The following is a 22641-nucleotide window of genomic DNA, read 5'->3' as shown; positions in this document are numbered from 1 at the left end:
GATGGCCCCTCCCTTCCATTGGGTGTACGCCTCCTTTTTTGCTTTTAGACGTTCCTGGATACTTTTGGTGAGCCATGGGGACTTTTCAGCACTCTTGCCCCCTTTGATCCGCATGGGGATTGTCACCCTTTGCGCTTAGAGGATCGTCTCCTTAGGGAACAACTACTCTTCTAGGACTCTCAAATCCCCTCCCCTCCGGGACCTCAGTGCCTCCCCGACTAGTCTTCTTACCTCATTGAAATCTACCCTCCTGAAGTCCAGGGTTGATGCCTTGCTGCAGGCCTTTGACACCCTGCACTGGATGGTGAATTTGAGTAGGCAATGATTGCTATCGCCCAGGTGGTCAAGAACCCGCATTCCCCTCACCAGGTTGTCGCCTGTGGCCAGGACCAAGTCCAACAAGGCATTTCAAGCTACCTCTCCTATAATTTCTCTGCCTAAAACCGATATCCTTTCACCAGGTCTGCCCAGCTCTGGAAACTGCTTCAGAGTTTTATGCAAACCCAAAAGGAGTGTCATCCCACTTTCAAGCTCGGTATTGTTACACTGTGGGTTGGTTTACTCCCTCTGTCCTACAAAAACTCATGCTACTATGAACCAGTTAGTCTCTGGTGCCACCCTGCCTTGGCTTCTGCCTATTTATGCCTGTTTAACACCTTCACTTAATTCAATGAGTCCAGAATAGATAACTGATATCTTGATTTTGGATGAGGTTTGTCTATCCCATGTTACACACAAATCAGCTTTCACCCAGGATATTTTTAGACATTTTTCGGTAGCTGGCTCTTCAGTCCTTTTGCTGCCTTGTTCCTTCTCTTCCATTCCTCTCTTGTTCTAGTTATTTTTTCCTTTACATATCAATAACTGGCTTATTTTAGCTTCTTCTCCCTCATCCTGATGTTTTTTTGCTCTTCCATCACCACTAGCAGTAACATGGAGAAGTGAACATTAGATAAATCTGCTTGTATCTCTTCCAGGTTATATAAAATTATCACCCAAAAAGCAAACACCAAAAGTATAGGAGAATTCAGCACTGCATATTCTTTATAGCTGTGGAATAAGAGAACCTTTCACATTCAGCTATCGTTCACATTTAACAAAATCAAAATTTACTCAGTCAAAAAGGACAGTTATTTTTCATGGTTACTAAAGCCCTAGCTCTGCCCTTCTGCCTGGGGATTACGTGGCTCTAGGGCAGTGTTTCTCAACTCACAGGTCACAACCGAAAAGTGTGTCACAAGAATATCTGAAAGGGTCACGAACAAACTTTAAAAATGGATTCTCCTTTAAAAGAAAAAAAATGTAGGAAACCATGGCTTTGCTTGGGCCCTCTCCTGCCCCATACACACCCTCCCTGCCCCACATACCCACCTTCTGCCCCACACATTGGGGGACTGGAGCCTGGGGGCAGGGGGCAGAAGGTCAGGAGTGAGGGGCACAGGGTTGGGACTGGCCATGGATATTTACAAATGGGTCCTGGTACAAAGAAAGGTTGAGAACCACTGATTTAGGCTGAAACCACAAAAAAGGTTGAGAGCCACTTTGCCAAGAAGGCTTTGCCTATTTAGGGGATAGCTATAGCAATCACCTCAAACTGCAACACAGGAAGTTTAGGTTGGAGATTAGGACGAACTTTCTGACTATAAGGTGATCATCAGGCATTAGAACAGGGTACCTAGAGAAGCTGTGGGATCTCTGTCCCTGAAAATTTTCAAGAGCAGTTTGGACAGACACTTGACTGGACTGGTTTAGCCAGGGATGATCCTGCCTTGAGTAGCAGGCTGGACTAAATGACCTCATGAGGTCCCTTCCAGCCCTCTGAGTTTAAGTGCAGGACTACACTGCAGTCACTGCAGTAACTGCAGTTTGTGAGTTAGTTAGTTAGCTCAAGTACAAATAGCAGTGTAGTCATGGCAGCAGGGAAATGAGCAGGGACTAACTGCCATAGTGTTAACTCACCTTCTGAAAAAGGTTCTGCTGATTTCAGGTCTGCCAAGATTACACTGCTATCAGCACCCAAACTAATTGTAAACTGATTGGTTCAGGTATTATCTATGTGAGCTGCAATTACAGTAATGCCTGCAATGCAGACATATTTTTAAGTTGTCCGGGTTTCCTTTTGTCTTCTCACGCCAAACCTCAGTAGATAGCATCTGATTTGCTTTTCTCCCTACTGTTCTGTCATGACACTTGGAGACAGAATTCCTTTATCACTTCCGACATTGCCAACAGGCTTCATGCAAAATGTTTGTTTCAGCAATCTTTGTGAGCGAGTGTGCCAGAGAGGCTACAGGAAATCTCTTTCATATCTCCAGCTGCTGTTAGCCAGTTATCCAATATTAACTGGGCTGTACAGGTACAGGGGAAGATGGTCAGGGAAATGAAGGGAAGAGTTTGTGGGTAAAAAAAAATGAGACTTCAGCAACACAGGTTGAAGAACCAGTCAAGGGGGAGAAGAGTAATAGGCAAGAGCAGAAATAAGAAGAAAAAGGATCTTACTAAGTCCTAGCACTGCTAAGAAAGTTATGGTTTTTTCTTCACAGGTAAGTCTGCAGGCCTGTTACATTGGGTTTTATCCCTGCTTGTAGCTGCTTGAAACCAATACCAGACCTGACAAATGTAGCAGACTGGAAAAGCTGGAAGCCCTTTATGAAAAGCCTAGCCTCCGTGGTCAGTAACAGTGCCCCCAGTGGCTGGGTTAGCCTGCCCTGCCACCCAGCATCTCACCTTCCGGGATGCCTGGATGGAATAAATAGTCCTGTGAGAGGTGCCCAGAGCTCTGGAGTGGTATTTTTCCACGCTGTCTTGATCCAGGATTACTTAGCTAGAATAGCAATTTTTCAGTAATCTCAACTACACAGCCCAAATGGTGCTACTTTGCCTGAAAATGTTATTTGCAGCCTCCAGCCTCCCTCATAGCCGCACCAACACCTGACCAGAGTCAATCTGTCATAATCCTATTTTAGAGCCTCCTGGCTCTGTAAGCGTCATCTGTTTAGGCATCAACCCTGTGGGTTTTGGCTTATTTGCTCTTGCTGCTGCCTTCAGCTTGGCCCCCCTTTTCCTGGCCTTGGCTCTTCTGGCAGCAGCCACTCTGCTGGGGCCCCAGCCTAGGGTCCATCTGGGGCCCCTAGCCCCATGTGGTCCATATGTCTCCTCCCCGTCCTCTGGCTGTTGTTGGACTACCCCCTCTCTGGCCTTCAGGTCATGGAGGGGCTAAACCCTCTCTCCAAGTGCTCTCCCAGCCCTTGCAATGCTCTCCCCTTCTTCACTGGCTTTCTAGCCTCGCAGGGGGTCAAAACCTCATAGGGCACTTTAAGGTACCTGGGATGCAGCCTCCAATCCTTCCCTCACAGCCACTGCTGGTCCTCCCTTTGTTACTATCCAGACCACCACAAAAAGCAAAGCCTGTCCAGGTACTTCCACAACAATGAACAACCTGAATTTACTTACCACCTTACTCAGGCCTCAAAAAGAGGCTTCTTTGCCTTGGCAAGCCAGGGCTTCCCTTACCAGGGCTCCAGGTGCCACAGGAGCCTGCCTGGGAGCACCTCATCCTTCCCCAGCCAGGGCTAAAGTGGGTCTGCTGGCCTGAGGACAAGTCTTTTCTCTTATACCAGTAAGTCCCTCCACTTCCAGCCAGCCCCTTCCTATCATTTGATCTGAGCACAGTCTAATTAGCCCTTTCAGCCCTGCTTGCTTTCAATCCAGCGGTGGTAGGGCTGTTGGTGATTTTCGATGCTGTCTCTTTTCCCCTTTCAGCTACTTGCCTCTCAGGGTTTCCCCTAGTGGCATTCTTATCTTGCCTTCCCTACTGTTTTGTCTTTTCCTGAAATTTTATCCCATTGGTTCACAAAGACCCTACTCTTAAAGGGCCCTGGAAGGTTTTGCTTGTCGCACCAGTAGCAGGGCAGTCTCCAGCTGCTGCAGGTAGGCTTTGCCAGACATCCTGCTCAGTGCCACAAGAAAATAATTAGAATAAAAAGTACACCTTTTAAAATTGTGTGTCCCTGGTGCCAGTTGTCATCAGCAGCATAAAGGCTGAGTTTAAATATCTAGAGGTTATTAATATTAACAAAACATCATTACACTGAGCCTCTAACTAGAAACTTAGAAAGCAACCCACATAGCTTTTCTGACCACCCCTAAAAGGCAATACTTGCCTTGTAGGCGCTGCGGCTGTGTCTACAAGACAAAGGAAACTTTGTTAAGGACAAAAGGGATCATGACTTTTTTTGGGAAAAAGAGCAACAGCAAAGCAATATATTTTAGGAACAGTAAGCAGAACACCTACTTTTTCAGTACCTTTGACAGTGTCCTTTGCTCCAGTTCCCTATCTGCTGGTGTGAATGTCTCATAAACTCTAGCAGGTCACTTTCATTCAGTACATCCTACTCACGATTTGAAGTCAGTGGTTAATGAAGTCCCAAAGTCTGGGTGGGAAAGCACTTCAGTAGGTCCCTCTTCAGATCACGGAGCTGCCATACTATCATGGCTAACCACAACACTGACACTGCCTTTCTCAGGCTTTCTTATTCAAGGTGTTCTAGTATGGGCCAAAGAGAGAAAGAATAATTGTACATCCCAGTAGGTAGAGCACTCACCTCAGATATGGGGAAGTCAGCTTAAAGCCCTTGGTGCTGTGAATATTTAATTAATTACTTATACAAGGTGGAACAGCTTCAACAGAAGAGATGGAAACTTCTCCCTGAATTACCCTCTAGCCTTGTGGTTAGAGCACTCTACTTGGCAGTAGGGACCTAAGTTAAAATCTCTGCTCCGTATCTGAAAAAATGCATATTTGGAAGCAGTGATCCTGCCTCCCAGGCAAATTCCCTAACCACAAGAGTATAACCACAAGTTCCCTAACCACAAGAGTGTAATGGGATAAGAAGAATATAGCTCAATCACTGTCTGTTGTTTTATGAAAAGGACTAACCCAGCTTAAAAGACAGCTAATTGATGAGAATCCTGAAGAGGTATAGGCTCAGCCTTCTCTCTCGCAATTTGACTATTTGTGGGCCAGAACATCTCCTCCTAGAGAGCTTATGTGGCTTGCTGCTCAGCTTGCTAGTTTCTGTGGCATCTGATTTTCCCAATGCATGATATAGGGAGTCAGAGTGCCTCTCTTGGGACTACTCACACTACCAAAATGTGTTGCACCATCAGTGGCATAAGTGGGGCAGGATGCCTGGGGCAGCCTCCCTGGGCCCTGACTTCAGTGGGGAGGGTACGGAAGGGAGGCAGAAAGAAAATGGCTGGTATGGCAGCTGTGCAGTTGCAATTGTGGCAGCTGTGGCAACCAGAATTCACCACTGCCCTTGTGTGTGACAGCTGCTCTGGGCTCCTAGCCATGTCATTATGTGTCTGTGCACTACAAAAATCCACTTGTAGTTTTAATCCCTCCATGTCTTGGTTCTTAAAGATTAATTTCTCTATCTCTGAATAAATCAATTAGAAGAGAAAGATAAAAGACATCAGGGAAGGACACAACAGATCCTAACCACAAAGATCACTCCTTCACAGAGGAACTATTGGAGATATTTTCTTTTTTTACAGTAAAGAAAAGGGGGGAACTGGAGAGAACAAAACGTTGTACAAAACTTCCCAAAATAAATGTCCTGAAACAATCAAAGCAGCATAGAGAAATTTTCATAGTCATTTTCCCAAAAATGAGAAAAAGGCCCTTGAATCTTTTTTTTCTGTTAAGGGAGAATATTTGCTTTTGAAACAGCTCTCAGGAGTGCTGGGTAAACGCTGTGTTCCCCCAGTGAACCCATGGAACAGGAAACCTGGGAAGAAGTGGGCGAGCCCATCCACCATTAAATCTGGTTTATACCCCAAAAATGGATTTGCAGTGGTCATCTCTAGTTAAGGAAATAGCAAGTGAAGCTACCATAACAGCCCCTTATTGTGCACATGTGGTCAAACGCTCTATTGCCTCCTGGGTCACTCAAGAACAGAAGATGATGTGAACTCTTTGGCTTTGGCTAGGGACAGAAATTACACAAACTGGTATAAGTGATGAAAAAACAGTTCAAATCTGTAACACAACAGAAGTTCAGTGCATATAAACTGCTTTTAAAATGTCTGAAACAGATTTAAGGTAAACCTGGAGAGATGAAGTATCAGAGTTAACTGATTTAGTTTAAATCAGTTTATTAAACTTCTGTCTCAGATCCCCCCAAGATTCAAGTTAACTCACAGACCCCTAACTTCCCAGGATGCTTTGCAGCTCTCCCACAAACCCCCTGCCTAGGATGGTTGGGCTAGACTGGGCCTAAGCTGTCTGCTCCAGCCAAGCAGGGAGCTGCACTCTAGTGCCCCCCAGCTTCTGGCCTAGGCCATTGCAGACAGGCAGACTTGTAGCAAATGCAGGTATGTGGCTGCATTTCCAGAATCAAAAGTGAATGTCTTTTGACTTGCTTATCAGTTCAATCTACACAGTTTAGGTTAACCTGTGAAGATTGAATCAATTCAGCTTTATAGATTCATAGACACTAGGGCTGGAAGGGACCTCAGAAGATCATCGAGTCCAGCCCCCTGCCCCAAGGCAGGAAGTCAGCAGGGATCATAGGATCCCAGCAAGATAAACATCCAAATGTCTCTTGAAGGTGTTCAAAGTAGGTGCTTGCACCACCTCTGGAGGCAGTCTGTTCCAGGCCTTGGGGGCTCAGACAATAAAGAAGTTCTTCCTTATGTCCAGCCTGAAATGGTCATGGAGGAGTTTGTGTCCTCCTCCAAGGCCCATTGCCTTGTGATTAAATAAAATTTTATGCAATTAGTTTATTTATTTCAGGCTTAAATAAAATAAAATGATTATTTTATTTAATCATTTATAGTTGATTAAATAGTTGAATTAAATATGTTTACGGTCATTTCTATAAAAAGTTGGGCATTAGGCCCTTGGTCAGGAACCCAACTTCCTATTATAACATTGTTTCTATGGGAAAATCAGATTCGACTTACATTGTTTCAACTTACAGCGCCTTTTCCATGAACGTAATCCACTGTAAGTGCGAGGACTTGGGAACCCTATAGTTCTCAAAGAGAAATGTAGATCCTGCTACAGATCCTGGCATTCTTTTAATTTACCTAAGAACTAAAGCAGGACTATCTAGCTATCTGTTCAAATACATCAGAGATAGCATCTACTATACAAGTTTCTTTCAGCTGCTTTCCTTGATAATTAATTTTCATAATCTGGGTAATTCCTCTTCAAAGATAAGCAAGTACTTTATTTAAATATCCAGTGGTTTCTTTAACTCATAATAACATTGTTTTAAAATAATCCACAAATTTAAAACAAGCCAAGAAAATTTTGTATATTTACATATTCTCTCAATTCTGTAGAGAACAGGTGAAATGTCAGCAGAAATTTTTTGCTACAACTGATCAGCAAAATATTTGAAACTTTTTCATTATTTAAGGGAGAAATTTTGCTTCAAAGCCATTTTTCCAAGAGTTTTTAAAAACCCCTTAACCTGGAATACAATGCCTATTCCACTGATGATTATTTTCTAGTTTGCAATAAATAAGCAAATATTCTGCCATTCACCACAACGGTGTTAAGAGCTCTCCTTCCTCCTCTACATTCAAATTCAAATTTCATCTGGTGGGACTCTAGGTTGACAGTAGCTGCTGTGGTGTTTCATAGCTTTTATTCTGAGAAAGTTCAACATTTAAATTTTGGGGATAGGTATTTATTATACAGGAGTGCCAGTTAAAGCCAAGGGTGAAACACATGGAATCAATAAAGGTTCAATTACATGACCTTTGCTGTTTGCCACGCTTTTAACTTATGTAAGTTATTGGTTACACTTTCATGAGATCATAATCAAAAGGTTGTTCATTGGTAATGGTGTGTTAGAGGAGTTTTATCCTAAACTTCAAAGCTGTCCTGGGAGACTTAAGAACAAAGGCTTGGAAGTTTGAAGCATAGCCAAAATGAGTCTTTGTGCGTTATCCATGTTTACCACCATTCAAAGGTGGATTAACCTATCCTTAGGCTGTGAACTTTCTTTCATCACCTCAGATCAGCCACTGTCGCTAACAAGATAACAAATGAGCTCATTTAATTTTTCATTTTATATATGAATTTGTGTAATTAACCAGGGTATCTGCTCAAATATGTTGCATAACTGCCTCTAAAAATTTACTGATGCAAAGTCAACTTCTTTCAGCACCAAAGTGCTGAGGTCTTTTGGACATTATTTGCTGTTTGCCAAAGGGAATAAGAATAATTAATCAGATATAAATCCAAGCACTGATTTTCAAATACTGTATAAATGACTTGCCTGGCAACTGTCCAAACTAGACAGCCCTCATTTTCACATAACGTCCAAGCTCTGAACTAAAAAAAAATACAAAACTGCTCACAGTTTATTTTTGGTCCTGACACAAAAAACATTGGGCGCAGAAGTTACAAGAGCAAGCAGTAGACATGTGCAACCCTGCTTTTGTTAGAAGTTAAAGCTAGTGATGCCATGTTTCACATTTTTTCCCTAAGGAGCAGAAATATATTTCCTGTTTTTTGGATTAGCCTCTAGAATTTGTCATGTTGAGTATTCTGGATCATGGACTCTCCACTGGCATTGTAATGGCTCTTTTGTTTCATGACAAAAGAATGAATTGTCTCTTGCTGCAAGGGTCCAAAGAGTAACTGATTAATAGAATACAATTTATGCCAAAGCAGTGTGCTTCATTATATATTTTAACAGAAGCATGGATTCATGTATCTTTTCTATTTTTTATTTGAACTGCCACTCATTTAGGTAACAGTTACCAGTTCTTCCCCTTTCCTGCCTAGAGGAGGTCTTATTTCAGGGACTACATTTCCATTGGAAGCTGACTAGCACAACTCAGTGACAAGTGCTTTTTTAACCTGGGCTCCAATAAACTTCCCATTTTTACCATAAGTAGAATTGAAATCATCTGATTTCTACAGATAAGACTCAGGAGACAACACTTTAAGGGAAACACAGTTGCTACATACATGGTCTAAGTGAGATTAATGTATGAGATTCATATACACTCTACTTCTTAAACATTTTCCATCTTTTCATTTCAATTTCTTAGAAGAAGCCCTTGTCAGAACAAGAAAAAAACCAGGTAACCAGAAAAAATGTTTGTAACTAATTTTGTAAGCATGCACAATTAAAGGGTGCTCCCTTTATCATTTTTAAATTAAAATATATAAACAATTTTACAATAAATATAGTTACAGAAAATGAGCCAAATCATAGCAGTTGCAGATTACCAGTTTCAGTATTTATCAACATATAGCTCCTTTCTGAATGGTAATCAAAGTACACTGCAAGAAAGGTTTTGTTGTAACCTTTTTTTTGTGAGAGGTCTCTGAATAAAACAAGATAAAACAAGAGAATGTCCCTTTTTTCCTCCTTAAGGTCATTCCTCTCCCAATACTTGCAAACATAGTCATAAATTTGTCCTTATAACATTTTTATGCTCTAGGAAAAACTATATAACCTTTCCCATTTGAGTTATTTTAAAAAACTTCAATGTGTCCTGATTTTTAGAATATGACTATGTACTATATTTTAAGAGTAACTATGAAATCCTTTGTACATATGTTGTTTTACAAAGTGTTTTCTTTAGAAGAATGGTTTTTATTGCACAGGTCCAGTTCTCCTTCGTTAATCCAGTGACACGTTGCATCCAGGTCTGGCCTGGAAATAAAAAGCATCTAGTTTTTGTTTAGCACACTAGCGGTTGCCAGGAATATGCTTCAATTAATTATTTTCAGCTGTCAAGTAGCCTTCTGCTGCAGCAAATTGGGAAGAGCATCACAGTCAAAGGCATATTAGCATACTTGGATTCCATTTTTCCATTGGTGTTAGCCGAGAACTTGACTCTTCTCACAGCCCCCTTAGCTTCCAGGAGGGAGTCCCCTTTGCTGATCAGCATTAAAGAACTCCTGCTATCCAGATTTCAAACCACAAATGGTTAAAATGATAACTGTACTCTCCATCCATATCTTTTACTTCCTCTAAAGCAATAAGAGAGAAGACCAACTACCAGAAATTTGGCTTCTAAATAAATGTAATTAAGTGTGGTAAGTAGTTTCTTCCTGCTGAGAAACTGGCAAAGGTTTTATTGTATTACTAGCGAATTGCCCATCAAGAATGATGTGGTGGTGTGCCGCCATCCACCACCCCGCGCTGCCACTGCCTCCCAGGAGTAGGGGGATGGGGAGAAGCTTGCCCCACCGTCCCCTCCATCCCCCTCCACCAGCACCTGACACCACTGGCCTCACCTCCCCGCTCTGTCCCTTCTGTCCCCGCAATCATGGCAGCGCTCCACACTCCGATTGGTTGTTTCACTAACCAATAAGAGTGCTCCAGGAGCATTATGGATCGATAAAAAGATGAACTAAGCCCTTTATTATAAAAGAATGATTGGCTCTTAAAGTGATTTCTTCTTATTACCATTACTTAAGAGTCTGTACAACCACCTGCAAAGCACCCCCATATCAGTTCTTCCCTGGCTATTTTATTTTTAGAACCACATCAGAATTCCTTCCAAAATGTAGTGGTTCTTTTCATATGCCAAGGAGGTTTCTTTTCCTTCCATCCATCCTAGGGCTCCCTCAGTAGAATGGCTCATCTTCTTGCAGTCACAAGGGTCTTTAAGTACTCCTTAGCCATCTTCCTTTAGAAAAAACAGAACTTCGTTCCTCCTACTTCTGACAAGACCACAAGCCCAATAATGCCATTATTTCCTTTTCATTTAAAACAGTATTTGAGGAGTCCATTCGAGCGTTAAAAAAACTCACCCTTGCAGTATATGGGCCCACTCGGGTCCTTCACTACTTCCTGGACATAGAAAAAGGGTACATGACAAGCTCTGCAAAACCAGTTTGGGCTGTATTCCACAGTTCATCTTTCACAACATTTCTAAATACACTAAAGTAGACGTGTCTTCCTCTGAGGCTCCATTTTGTTGTCGAATCCAGGAAGCTATCCATCACATTTTAGAAATAAAAATCCCCATTTCTCCTTCTATATGCAGCTCTGAGCTGTTTGTGCCTCAATTTACTCATTGTTTCCTGTTCCTGTAACTGACAAAACTATTAAAAATTCCACCACTTTACTTTACTCCCTTGCCATCAGCTGTTTTTCAGCAGCTTGACAGGACAGGAAAATGGCCTGTCAATGAGAATAGGAAAATCTTTTCTTTTGTGTAAATTAGGTTTTTCTCAGTGTACTTCTGCCCTCCCTTCTGTCTTCTTTACTTCATGTTGTTAACTGCGTCTCCAAACCGACAGAACTTCACTGGGCTGAAGGTATTATCTATAAGGTTCAAGAGGAGGTGCAGAAACTACAGAAACTGATCAAACCAATTAACAAGAAAAATAATATTCCTTTCCTTGGCTCTGGAAATTAAAGGACAAAATAAGTCACCTTTTGGCAAACAGTTACTTTTTCTGAGGAGGTTTATATCATATATAAGCCTTCTTACATGCAACATGAACTGTGTGTGCGTGTATATGCATGCACGCACGCTCGCACACATAAACACACACACACGTGTGCATGCTATATTTACCCAAATCCAAAGCAACTTCAGATTAAGATGACCCCCCAGTAATTAGATTCTATACATGGAAAATTATAAATTTATTATAATTTTCCCCACTTGTACAATCCAATTCTGGAGGTTCATTTTAAATTTGTCCCCAGCACTGGGGTGGGGGCACCTTGCTTCCCACCACCTGTCCCCATTCTTGCAGCCCTGCTGTCTACCCTCCCTACCCAATCCCTAACTTGAGCTGCTGTCTGATCCCCATCACACACTGCTGCTCACCCCAACCCCTCAGTGCTACCCAACCCATGCTACAGCCCCATTCCCCACCCTGTCTCCATGGCTAGAAAAAGAAGTTACATATAAACATTAAGTGATCAGAAATTGGTTTAAACCTGCAACTTAACAGATATTCACTGCACATAAACCAGTTTCAAAATGGCTGAAACTGCTTTAAGATAAACCTGGTTTGGGTCAAACTGGTTTATGCAAGTTCTTTCCCAGACCCCTTCCTGGTTTAAGTTAAACTGGTCCCCCAGCATCCCTGGGCTGGGCTGTGCTGTCTGCTCCAGACAACAGGGTTGGTCCCTCCCCTCTGCTGTCTAGCCAGAGCAGGGGCAGGGACATGGTCAGACATTGGCTGGCATGGCCCCCTGAGGCAAAGGGGGCAGGGAGGGGGTTTATTCCCCACCTTCCCCTCTCCCACTGTGGTCTGCCTGGCCAGGGCGCACCTGGGTCCGCCTGGCCTGGGTATAGCAGCTACTGTCAGGCATTCCCCCCATCACTGCTTGAGCAGCAGCAGTGGGGCGTGGCCAGCCCCACCTGCAGCCTAAATCAAACCAGGAGAGGGAGGAGAATTTAATCTCACCCTCCATCCCTGTCCCACCAGCAGCTGTGGTCTGCCTTGCTGGGGCAGAGCATTCCTCTCCTCCCCACTCCAGCAGCAGAGGCAGGGGCACAGCCAGAGCCAGCTGGCATGGCCCTGCCATCCTGCTTAGCCCACGGCTGGGGCTGGGCCGGACTGGCCTGTGGGCATTCCTAAGGGTGGACACAGAGGGGCCAGCCAGGGCTGGGCCATAGGGCACAGGCCCTTCCCAGGTGGCTGCAGCTCAGGAGCTGCATGGCCAGATTGATCCTGGTTTCACATGCCCAGGCTGAGCAGGGCTGTCATGGAGCTGCAGCCTGTTGGGAAGGGCCTGACAGAGTCAGCTCAGGCCAAGCCATGGGGACAGGGCCTTTCCCAGCCAGCTGCAGCTCTGTGACAGCTCAGCTGGGCAGCACAAGTAGTGGCTGGCTGGGCAGCAGACTGCCCATGCCAGCTTGGAGGCATCAGCAGCCTCTGATCCCAGCAACTGCCCACCACAGGGGCTTGTATGCCCAGAGCTACTGCCGTGGCCTCTGTCCTATGGAGCACCCACTGGCTGCAGCTGCCTCCCTTGCCTCCAGCTGCCACTCCAGTACTGCTGCCACTCCTGCCCCTGCCATGCCACTCTGGGTGGGTGGGAAGCTTCGGACCTGTGGCTTCTGCCCAGTGCATGGAGCTCTGGCTGCAGTTCCCAGATGCCTTCCATCTGGTCTGCCCACCTGGCGCAATGAGCAGCCCCTGCAGGCAGGCTGAGTAGGTGGGAGGCATCCAGGAACTGGAGCTGGAGCTCCATGCGCTGGGCAGAAGCCACCAGGCTGAAGCTTCCACCTGCATGGAGCGGCACTGTGCTGCACGGTGTAGCAGTAGCAGGAGCCACAGCTGGAGGTGAAGGGAGCAGAACAGTCCTTCTCGGCCCAGCCAGTGCGCACCTTCCCCTTGCTTCCAGCAGCTCCTCCCGCCAGGCCCGTCCCAGCCAGCTGCAGCTCCATGACAGCCTTGCCTGGTGTAGGCATGGGGATCCAGGAGCAAACTGGCCATGCAGCTCTTGCAACCCCAGCCTGAGCTGCAGCCCACTGGGAAGGGCCCAGCCCCTCTGTGTCTACCCTCAGCACCACCTGCAGGCCAGCTCGGCTTAGCCCCACAGCCTCAGCCCTGCAGCCACATAGCCTCAGCACCAGCCTGGGTAGATGGCAGGGCCATACCAGCTGGCTCTGGCCAGGCTCCCCACCTTGTGAGCAGTGAGCAGGGGGAACGTGAGGCAGACCCCAGCTGCCCGTGTCCGTGTCCAAGAAAGGAGATAGGGGAATTTAATTCCCTCCCTGCCCCAGCCCCCCTTCACCTGAGGCACTGCCTGGGCCAGTATCTGGCCTCCGGAACAAAGCTGGCAGGGGTTGCTTCCCCTTCCCCCTCCAGGCACACCCTAGCTGGGGTCCCTACAGGCCAGGGTGGGAAGGTTAAACCCCTCCCCAGTCAGGGTTAGTCCCTGCCTGGCCATGCCCCCAGGTCAGTTTTGCTCCAGCTTTGTGGCTGCTGAGGAAGGGAAGGCGGGGCTTGCTCTACTGCCCCTCCCCCGGCTTCTAGCCTGAACCACTGCAGGCATGTTCCTGCATTTCTGGAATCAAAAGTGAATATCTATTCACTTGCAAATCAGTTCAGTCTATGCAGATTAGACTAACATGCAAAGATTGAATCAATTCAGGCTCAGACTTTTTGAATGTCTGTTGCTAGCCCATGCATGCTGTTTCCCAATCTCCATGGAAGCTGCTGCCCCACCCTCCACCCAATCCCCAACTTTCACTGCCACCCAGTTCCCCCACCCAACCTGTGCTGCTGCCCATCCCCCACCTGATTCCTGATCCTCGCTGCTGCTCAATCCCCACACTTGCTGCTGCCCCATCCCCTGCCCGAGTTCCAGCTCCCGCTGCCACCTGATCTCAGACCCTAGCTGCTGGCCCCTGACCTGCACTTGCTTTCTTGTTGCTTACTCCAGGCAACAGGGGCAGCCCCAGCTCTGGCCTCTGGTGCAGGTCAGGGCCATGGCTGGAGCCAGAGTACTGGTACTTAAATCCAAGACAAGGCTTGTTTTTCCTCATCTTTTGCTACGGGGAAGAAACCTCATCTTGGATTTGAGTAAATACAGTAGTTTATTACAACAATGCCTGTACTGCAGTAAAGACATGCTGCTGATACGTGAGTTTCATGGAAGTTACGTCAATAAACTTGGTCCATGTGGTACAATTAGAGCTTCCTCTCTGTCAAAATCTGTCCAGTTTGATTTATTTGGGAACACACTGGACCTAAGACTGCAAATTCCCATACATTATCTCATTTCCTGATGCTGTATGTACTAGGTCTGTCCAGCTGGTGGCCCAGAGTGTGCGCCCGGCGGCTGGGGGTCACGGCTGCACCAGTGGTGGTGGGAGCCTGGCAGCAGTGAGCAGGGAGCTCCCACAGATGCTGCCGGCACTGTTGGCACTGGGAGTGGTGAGTGCCATCCATGGGTTGGTGACCACCCACCGGTGCCACTGGCAGCGTTGGTGCTGGCCAGAGGCGATCATGGACCGCTTGCAGATGCCACTGGCACTGCCAGCAGTGGAGTGGCGACTGCCCGCAGACGCCGCTGATAGTGTCGGCGGCACCTTTTTGCAGGGGGTGCACCATGTGCACCCCCTATGTGTCACTCCTGGCCCACAGGCTGCATGCAGCCCATGAAGGGGTAAGATGAAGCCCCTAGGCTCCCACCAGCTGCCACTCCATCCATCGTTCTGGCTCCAACAGCAGCTGGAGTCTTCAAGTTTCCCCTCTCCCCTCCAGGTTCTCCTTCCTACCCCTAACCAGGATGTGGGACAGTGCAGCAGTGTGGAGAGTTAAGGGTGAGCTCAGTGCAGCAGTGGGGGGCACCCAGGCATGGTGCAGTGATGTACCATGTGGGGAGAGGCATCTGTGCGGTGCAGTGGGGGGCATCCATGTGATGTGCAATCCAGGGACCTGTGGCTTCTGCATTCTGTAAGGGATCTATAGGGATCTGTAAGGCATTCTGTAATTTCTTTGCTTTTCCTTTTACTTCTGAAATACTTGTAGAATTCTGTTTTACTGCCTTTTATGTCCCTTGCCAGCTACATCTCAAAGCGTGCTTTGGCCTTCTGCTTTTTATGCAATTTTTTTTTTTTTTAATTTCAGCTCACTACCTGCACTTCCCTCTTTTCCAGGATAGCTTGGTCCTGTGTCCTTAATACATTCTCCTTAAAGTACAGCCAGCTCTCCTGGACTCCTTTTCCCCTTAGACTTGCCTCCCAGGGTTCCTGTCCTCCTGTTCCCTACATTTGTGAAAGTCTGATTTTCTGAAGTCCAGTGTCTTTATTCTGCTGCTCTCCTTCCTTCTTCCCCTCAGGATCTGTGCAGTTGTCGATACTAACATATCCTTGGATGAACCAGGGTCAGGAACAAACATTTGTTCACTGTCCTCCATATTAAACTTTACAGCCATGATAGTCAACATAGGTTTATTTGCAAGCAGTTCATTCCAGTTAGAGCAGAACCAAAGCCCCAGCCTGGACTTGGAAACAGTGGAGGCAACTATATAAAAACTCCACACAAATAGCCTTTGCAGCAAATATACAAATTGTAGGCAGTTGTCAGACACACAAGTCACAAGTCACTTCCTTAGCCCTTCTCTACATTAGAAAATTCTATTGGCAGGGCCATAGGAGCTAGAAGCGGGAAAGGAAAACACCCTGCAGCCAGCAGCCCCAGTCAGCACAGCTCTTATGCAGACACAGCTCTACCAACAGGAGGCAGCTTTTGTCTGCAGAGATTGTTGTTTCATGGAACTGGTTTAACTATGGCAGGAGAAACACTCCTTTTGCCAGCAGAACTACATCTACACTAATGCAAGAGTTGGCAACATTTCCTGACAGAATGGCCCAGCTAGGGTCTGAGTTGGGCTGGTCCTCTCCTTGCCACCACTTCTCGCTGCCACCCAGCTCTGGTGTGGCACATGAAAGAACTTGGCCACATGTCGGTGGCATGGTATGGCAAAGGTCAAGTCCCCACTGTTGAATGCCGATAAGCCTATGCTGCCAAATGTCACCAAACCCCCAGTTCTATGACCCAAATCTAATGGATCTACAGGCTGGATCTAGCCCGCAGGCCATAGATTGCCACCCCTGCACTAGAACAAGGGTGGCCAACCTGCAGCACATGTGCCACAAGCGGCAATGAGCACCCTCTGTGTAGCATGTGATAAATCAATGAGGTGACAGGCAGCACAGCAGCAGATAGGACAGAAAGCAGAGCAGCATATCTGGCAGGGAGTGCGAAGCAGGGAGCAGAACAGCAGATTGGGCCTGGATACAGGGCAAGGAGCAGAAAGCAGAACATCAGATCAGGCAGAGGAAGGAGGATCAGTGGTACTCAGAGAGGATGTGGGGCTAATTTCTGGCACCTGTTCTCAGGCTGCACCCCACTGGCTGTAGACGTAGCCTTTAGTTTGTGCAGCCTTTTTAACTAAGATTTAGCAAACATGATTTGCAACATTACTTAGCACATAGTGTAAACACAGTTTCAAGTTTGTGAGACCTTCCCTAGGTGCTAACTGGTATTTCAGTTCTTGTTAGCTAATTCAGTGAAAATGCCCCCCAAGCTCCTAAATTTCCTTAGACTAGACAAACTCATGGAGTTTATGGTCTCTGCATAATTATGAGCGAACACCTTGGCCACTGGTAAGAACTTTTTTCTCTCAGTAAGTTTGATGGCTATGTTGGTTTTTCCCCAGCTTTGCCCAACTAATTTGTAATGTGATTGGAACTGCCTCATACCCCAATGCATTAATGACTATTATGCCTCTTTTTTAAAAAGGAGTCATCTAGTACTTCTATCTTGAGAGGAACTAAAGTGATGCATGTAGCAGTAATTCCCTGTAATTCACCTTTTCCTCAAAAGATTTTGTCTTTGCCTCATTTAGAAAATAATGCCAGCTCCATCCCCAGCTGTTAGCAAACAGAATGCTACACCACCACCAAGATGGAAACATGGGAGTGGAGCTATTGCTTTATTTCCTAGTTGTTGTTTACTTCATTGTAAGAACATATCGTTTTAATAACCCACCCCATCATGACCTGGTTTAGATATATAAACATCAAAGCTATCCAATGAGAAACAGACAGTGCAGTATTAACTTAGTCGCTATAGCACTGTACAGATCTGTGGGGAGCTGAACAATTATTTTTCTGAACAAAAGATTTAAAAGCAAAAATGTTCAGAATATAAAACTTCAGTGGTTTTGTTTTCATATTTTGGCATAGCAGATTGTATTGTAAAACCTTTCTTTAATTAAAATCAGACTTGGAGTACTTTACTGATACCCCCTCCACACAAACTATTCATTTCATCAACCTATAATAATTGTCCTTTTTCTTTTTAACTACTTATATCTAGAGGTGCACTGATGCATCAGTTCAATATCAGATTGGCACCAACAGAAAGAAAATTGACTATATTGGAAGTCAACTTTTTTTGCCTGATGTGTCTGATAATGTGGCCATTAAACGTCCTATGCATGCACACAGCCACAGCATGCATGGGACCAGCAGTGCAGCACAACAGCTTGAAGAGCTGCATCCAGCTGATAAGTCTGTTGTGGTGGAAGGGGAGGGAGGGAGGGGCAGATCAAGGCCTCTGCAGTGAGGGAGGGAGTGAGGCTGGGGCAGGGGCAGGTGCTGAGCAGCTGGGGTGAGGTGGGGCATGAGATGAAACCGCGACTCATCCAGGGGCTACGGGGAAGGGGTGGCAGCTCCCACTGCTGCGCATACCCCAGGAGGACACAGGAGCATGTGCCCCCAGATCTGTGTGGGGCAGGGCGGCTGCCGTTGCAGGCTGGGCCGGGCTGAGCTCAGGGCAGGTGGCAGTAGCACTGGGAGGGGCTACGAGGGGGCTGCAGCCACCTCAAAATTTGCCATAGCCCCCCCAGTCTCCCTCCCAGAACTGCAGCCACATGCCCCAAGTGCAGCCCAGCCCCCACTGGGAAGAGCCTGGCACAGCCCCTGGCCCCAGCCTGAAGTGGCAGCCTGCCCCACCCCGCCCTGCGCAGATTCGGGAACACACGCTCCCCCATGCCCTCCTGGGGTATGTGTAGTGGCCAGAGCTGCACCCCCTCCTGATGCCCCACGGATGAGCCATGACTCTGTCCTGCACCCTGCCCCATCTGGGCAGCACTTGCCCCAACCCCTGCCCCACTCTCTCCCTTAACACAGGGGCCTCAATCAGCCCCCCACCCCTCCTCCTATCCCCTTCCCCTTCCACCACAACAGACTTACCATCTGGACGCAGCTCTCAAAGCTGCTGGGCTGCATATTGGAAATCAAATCAGCCAATATGCCTCCTTAAAAATTGGCTATAGGTATCAGCCCAAAAAATCTCTATCAGTGCACCCCTACTTATATCTTCATGCCTAGACTGGTCTTCTATTCAGCCCTCCTCTAAAATTGTCCTTTGCAATGAGTACGCTCCAGACCCTCAAAAATCCTATGTGCTAACTGGATTATTCTTGTCCTTCCCACAAAATAACTGGGCGTGCTTCTCCCAAGGCTGCAACCCCTAAGCAAGACTTTCTCAGTAACTGCTCCTCCTAGCTACTGGTAGATGCTGTGCTACTGCCACCACAGCTAAGAGCAAGGAGACAGTCACTCCCATGCTGTCAGTGCTCCTGAGATCTGAGCAACAAGAAGAAAGGGGAGGTAGCAGAGAGGAGCGGAACAGGAGGAGCAGAGGAGCAGGATGTATGTAGTGGTGTGTCGGGAGAGCAGAGAGGAATAGAAGGAGAAGTCATAGCAGAAAAGATGAGAGGAAAGAGGACAGAGACAGTCTTGGTAGGAGAAGGGGGCAGGAGGATTTATAGCCATTTGGAAGGTACCACTACAGAATCTGTAACAGAAACCAGAGGTCAGCAGTCTCTACATTCCTCTGTGCTCAGCCAATAGGTGAGAAACTCCCTGACAAAGCAAATGGCTCCTGTTCCACCTTGCAACTCATCCAAATAGAGGATAACTTAACAGTGCTGCCAGTTATGCTATTAGCTCAACCAGAGATCTGTGCTGTAGATTAAGCCCTGGCCAAAGCAGAAGGCTTGCTATAGTTCCATACAATGGAAATTCAGCAATTCAAATTTTGTCTGTAGGAATTTGAAAACTATTTCAGAAGAACATTATTCTTACAAAATAAAGCACACGGGACTTAGGAAGCAACAGAATTGAAGCTTCCCAAAGCATTTGTTGCAGTTGTTAGAAGGTGTATACTGAAAGAAGCAGGGGATCGAAGAGAAGAGAGGATGATTTTGTGGTTAAGGAAGTCAAATACTGCCCATTAGAAATGGATTCTGTCCCTGCTTCTGTCTGACATTCATTGGCCCAGATGATTCTGGGCAAGTTACTGAGATGCAGCTATTCACTAATTGCCTAATTCTCATTTTCTGGATTTGCTGGAGTGCTGAGCTTCACTTCATTGACAGCTTCATTTGCAATCAATGGGAGGTGTTATTGAAGCATACAGTGCCCAATGCTTTGAAAATTCAGGACCTCAAAATTTTGGACAAAATTTAGTTTTAATCTCTTTATGCCTCAACACCCATCTATAAAATGGGCTTAATGATATCATCCAATCTCATACGGAGTTGTGTGAAGAACTCAAGCGCTGTTGCGAGAACCCTCACGAGAGAGCTGCTTAGAAAACTAATCATCCTGTATTCAGTTTAGGGTTTGAATGGAGTTCAGTAAGGCCTAGGGTTAAGACATAAAATGAAAAGGATAAAAAGAAATATCTATCCAGGAATGAGACAAAGTTCTTGTAGTAAAACACCATGCAATCTTATAAGTGAAGACTCTTTTCCTGTATTATAATGTACACATACAAGGGAACCAAATTAAGGTGCCTAGGCGAGGCACCCAGCAGCGTTCCAACCATGGGTGGTAGAAGCTCCATCCTTGGAGGTTTTTAAGGCTCGGCTCGACAAAGCCCTGGCTGGGATGATCTAGTTGGGGATGGTCCTGCTGTAAGGAGGGGTTTGGACTAGATGATCTCCTGAGGTCCCTTCCAGCCTTAATTTTCTAGGATTCTATAATTTATGCCAGCTCCTACTGCTGACACTCACAACACTGCTTTATGAGGGATTCCTCAGCTGCATTATTAGGACAGCTTTATGGTGTCTTTGTACTACTGGAGCAGTGCTAAAGAGCTATTGCAAAATTGAGACTCTAACCCATTGAGCTCAGTGAGAATTTTGCTTGAGAATTAGCTTACTGTTTGCATAATCCCTTGCAATGGAAGTTGGTGTATAAACGTTGTTGATACCACAGTATTTGTTCCTTTTATTTTAATGTGTAATACAAAGAAACGTAACTTTCCTGGCTGTTTAGGCTTCCCAGTAGCTTACAGCACTCTAATATACCTGATTTCCAAGGACAGATATTCATCTGAAAATTACATTTAACCAAGGAATCAGTTAAAGAAATAATGGGAAAATATGACAAAGGACATGAAGACTAAAAATTCACTAGTATCCTTCTTTGCTTTACATGCTGAATAGTTGCTGCAGTAAATGCAGTTAAAATAAACATGTATTTTTAATACGCTTTTTCGTAGGCCGAGTACTTTTATGAATTCCTGTCTTTGCGCTCACTGGATAAAGGCATAATGGCTGATCCAACTATAAATATTCCCCTGCTTGGAAAAGTTCCTCATAAGGCATCAGGTTTGTGTTGTTCACATTATAAATATAATGTTTCTCTAAAATTTTTAACTCATGTATTTAAAAGAATAATGTTTGAAATTTCAGAGTGCTATATATGTCTCAAAGAAATGTTTGTTATAATGCTGAACATTAAACAACATGAGATTGTTTTATTTTATTCTAGCACTAAAACCTAATGAACAGAAGAGGGCCAGTAGGACTTGGTCCAAACTTAAAGTTAATTTGCATGAAGCATTCCCATTGTTCAGACCTCTTCGGGCTTAAACATGTGACACATTGACATCAGTGTAATTGGCCTTTACACTGGAGTAAATAAGGAACAGTCAGTGTACAAATACCCTATACCTATATAAGTGAATCAACCCTGGAGTAGATTTGACCAGAAAATCTGTAGTAAAAATACACCAATATAAGTTACATCAAGGTCATCTCTCTACTTCTGTCTTAGGGCAGCCATTTGCTATAGACAAACAATTACCCGCTTCCCCACCACCTAGCAGTGACATAATGTATTATATGCATGACTTATTATATGTATGACTTATTATATGTATTTACCTGAATCCAAAATTACTTTGAATTTAAGAAGACCCTCTCCGCAAAAAATGTTAGAGTCTATGCATGGAAAATTATAAGTTTCTTAAAATTTTCCAGGTAAAGATTCTCATTATTGGAGGGTCATCTTAAATCCATCTCCCCCATTGCTGCTTCAGGAAAGCAGCAGCAAGGAGGGGCAAGCAGTGGGGAGGCAAGTGGTGGGGGCAGGCAACCTGACCTCAGATCCATGCCCCTTTGCAGATTGCCCCATGCGACTTACTCCCCACCCATGCCTGCTCCCTCCCACACCTTGTCCACCCCATACCTTCTCCCCTGGTGTCTGCCCCTCTCTCACACACACCTTGTCCCCCCTCCTTCCTGTCCCTGGCCATATGGCCTCCCTCCTGAGCCAGGGAGCAGTAAGAGAATCAGAGCAGTGCCAGAGAGCAGCAGGACACAGAACAGTCAGAGAGGGCATGGGGGCAAAGGAATCAGCACTGGGTCTTGCTGCTGTTTGGCTCCCGGCTGATTCCCCCACTGCTCCCTGGCACGGCACTGGATCCTTCACTTATTCTTGGCTGCCTGCTGAACCAGGGAGCAAAGATGCGCACAGCACAGAGCTGTCCAGGAGCACAGCATGCAGCAGTGGAGGACGGGGAAGACAAATGGCCACAGGAAGGTAGGAGGGGGGAGGAGGTATGTATGTGAGAGGGGCAGACACCAGGGGAAAAGCTATGGGGGGACAAGGAGCGAAAGGCAGTGAAGGAATCATCCCAGAGCCAGAGAACAGCCCAGGACCCAGTGTGGCCTGCCGGTATTTGATTCTAAAACAAGGTTTCATTTTCCCCATGATGAATGTGGAGAAAAGCCTCATTTTGGAACTGAGTAAATGTAGTAATATTTAAATCAGCTCTTCCAAGTGCTCCATGCCCTGGGAAGTAATGGAGCTGTA

General features: G+C 45.9%; 1 protein-coding gene across 3 annotated transcripts in view; it reads left to right on the top strand.

Annotated features, from left to right (window-relative positions):
* WIF1 (WNT inhibitory factor 1) overlaps nt 1–22641 on the top strand; it is a 97358-nt gene that overhangs the window by 28634 nt on the left and 46083 nt on the right. For all 3 annotated transcript variants that reach the window (XM_019514671.1, XM_019514670.1, XM_019514669.1), the window contains exon 3: nt 21044–21152. In XM_019514671.1, coding sequence (XP_019370216.1) covers nt 21044–21152 — 109 coding nt within the window. The remainder of the gene's footprint in view (nt 1–21043; nt 21153–22641) is intronic.

The sequence above is a fragment of the Gavialis gangeticus genome, unplaced genomic scaffold, assembly GCF_001723915.1.
Source record: "Gavialis gangeticus isolate Ggan-Ray unplaced genomic scaffold, GavGan_comp1, whole genome shotgun sequence".
NCBI lineage: Eukaryota > Metazoa > Chordata > Crocodylia > Gavialidae > Gavialis > Gavialis gangeticus.
This window is presented reverse-complemented; position numbering and strand designations above follow the sequence as displayed.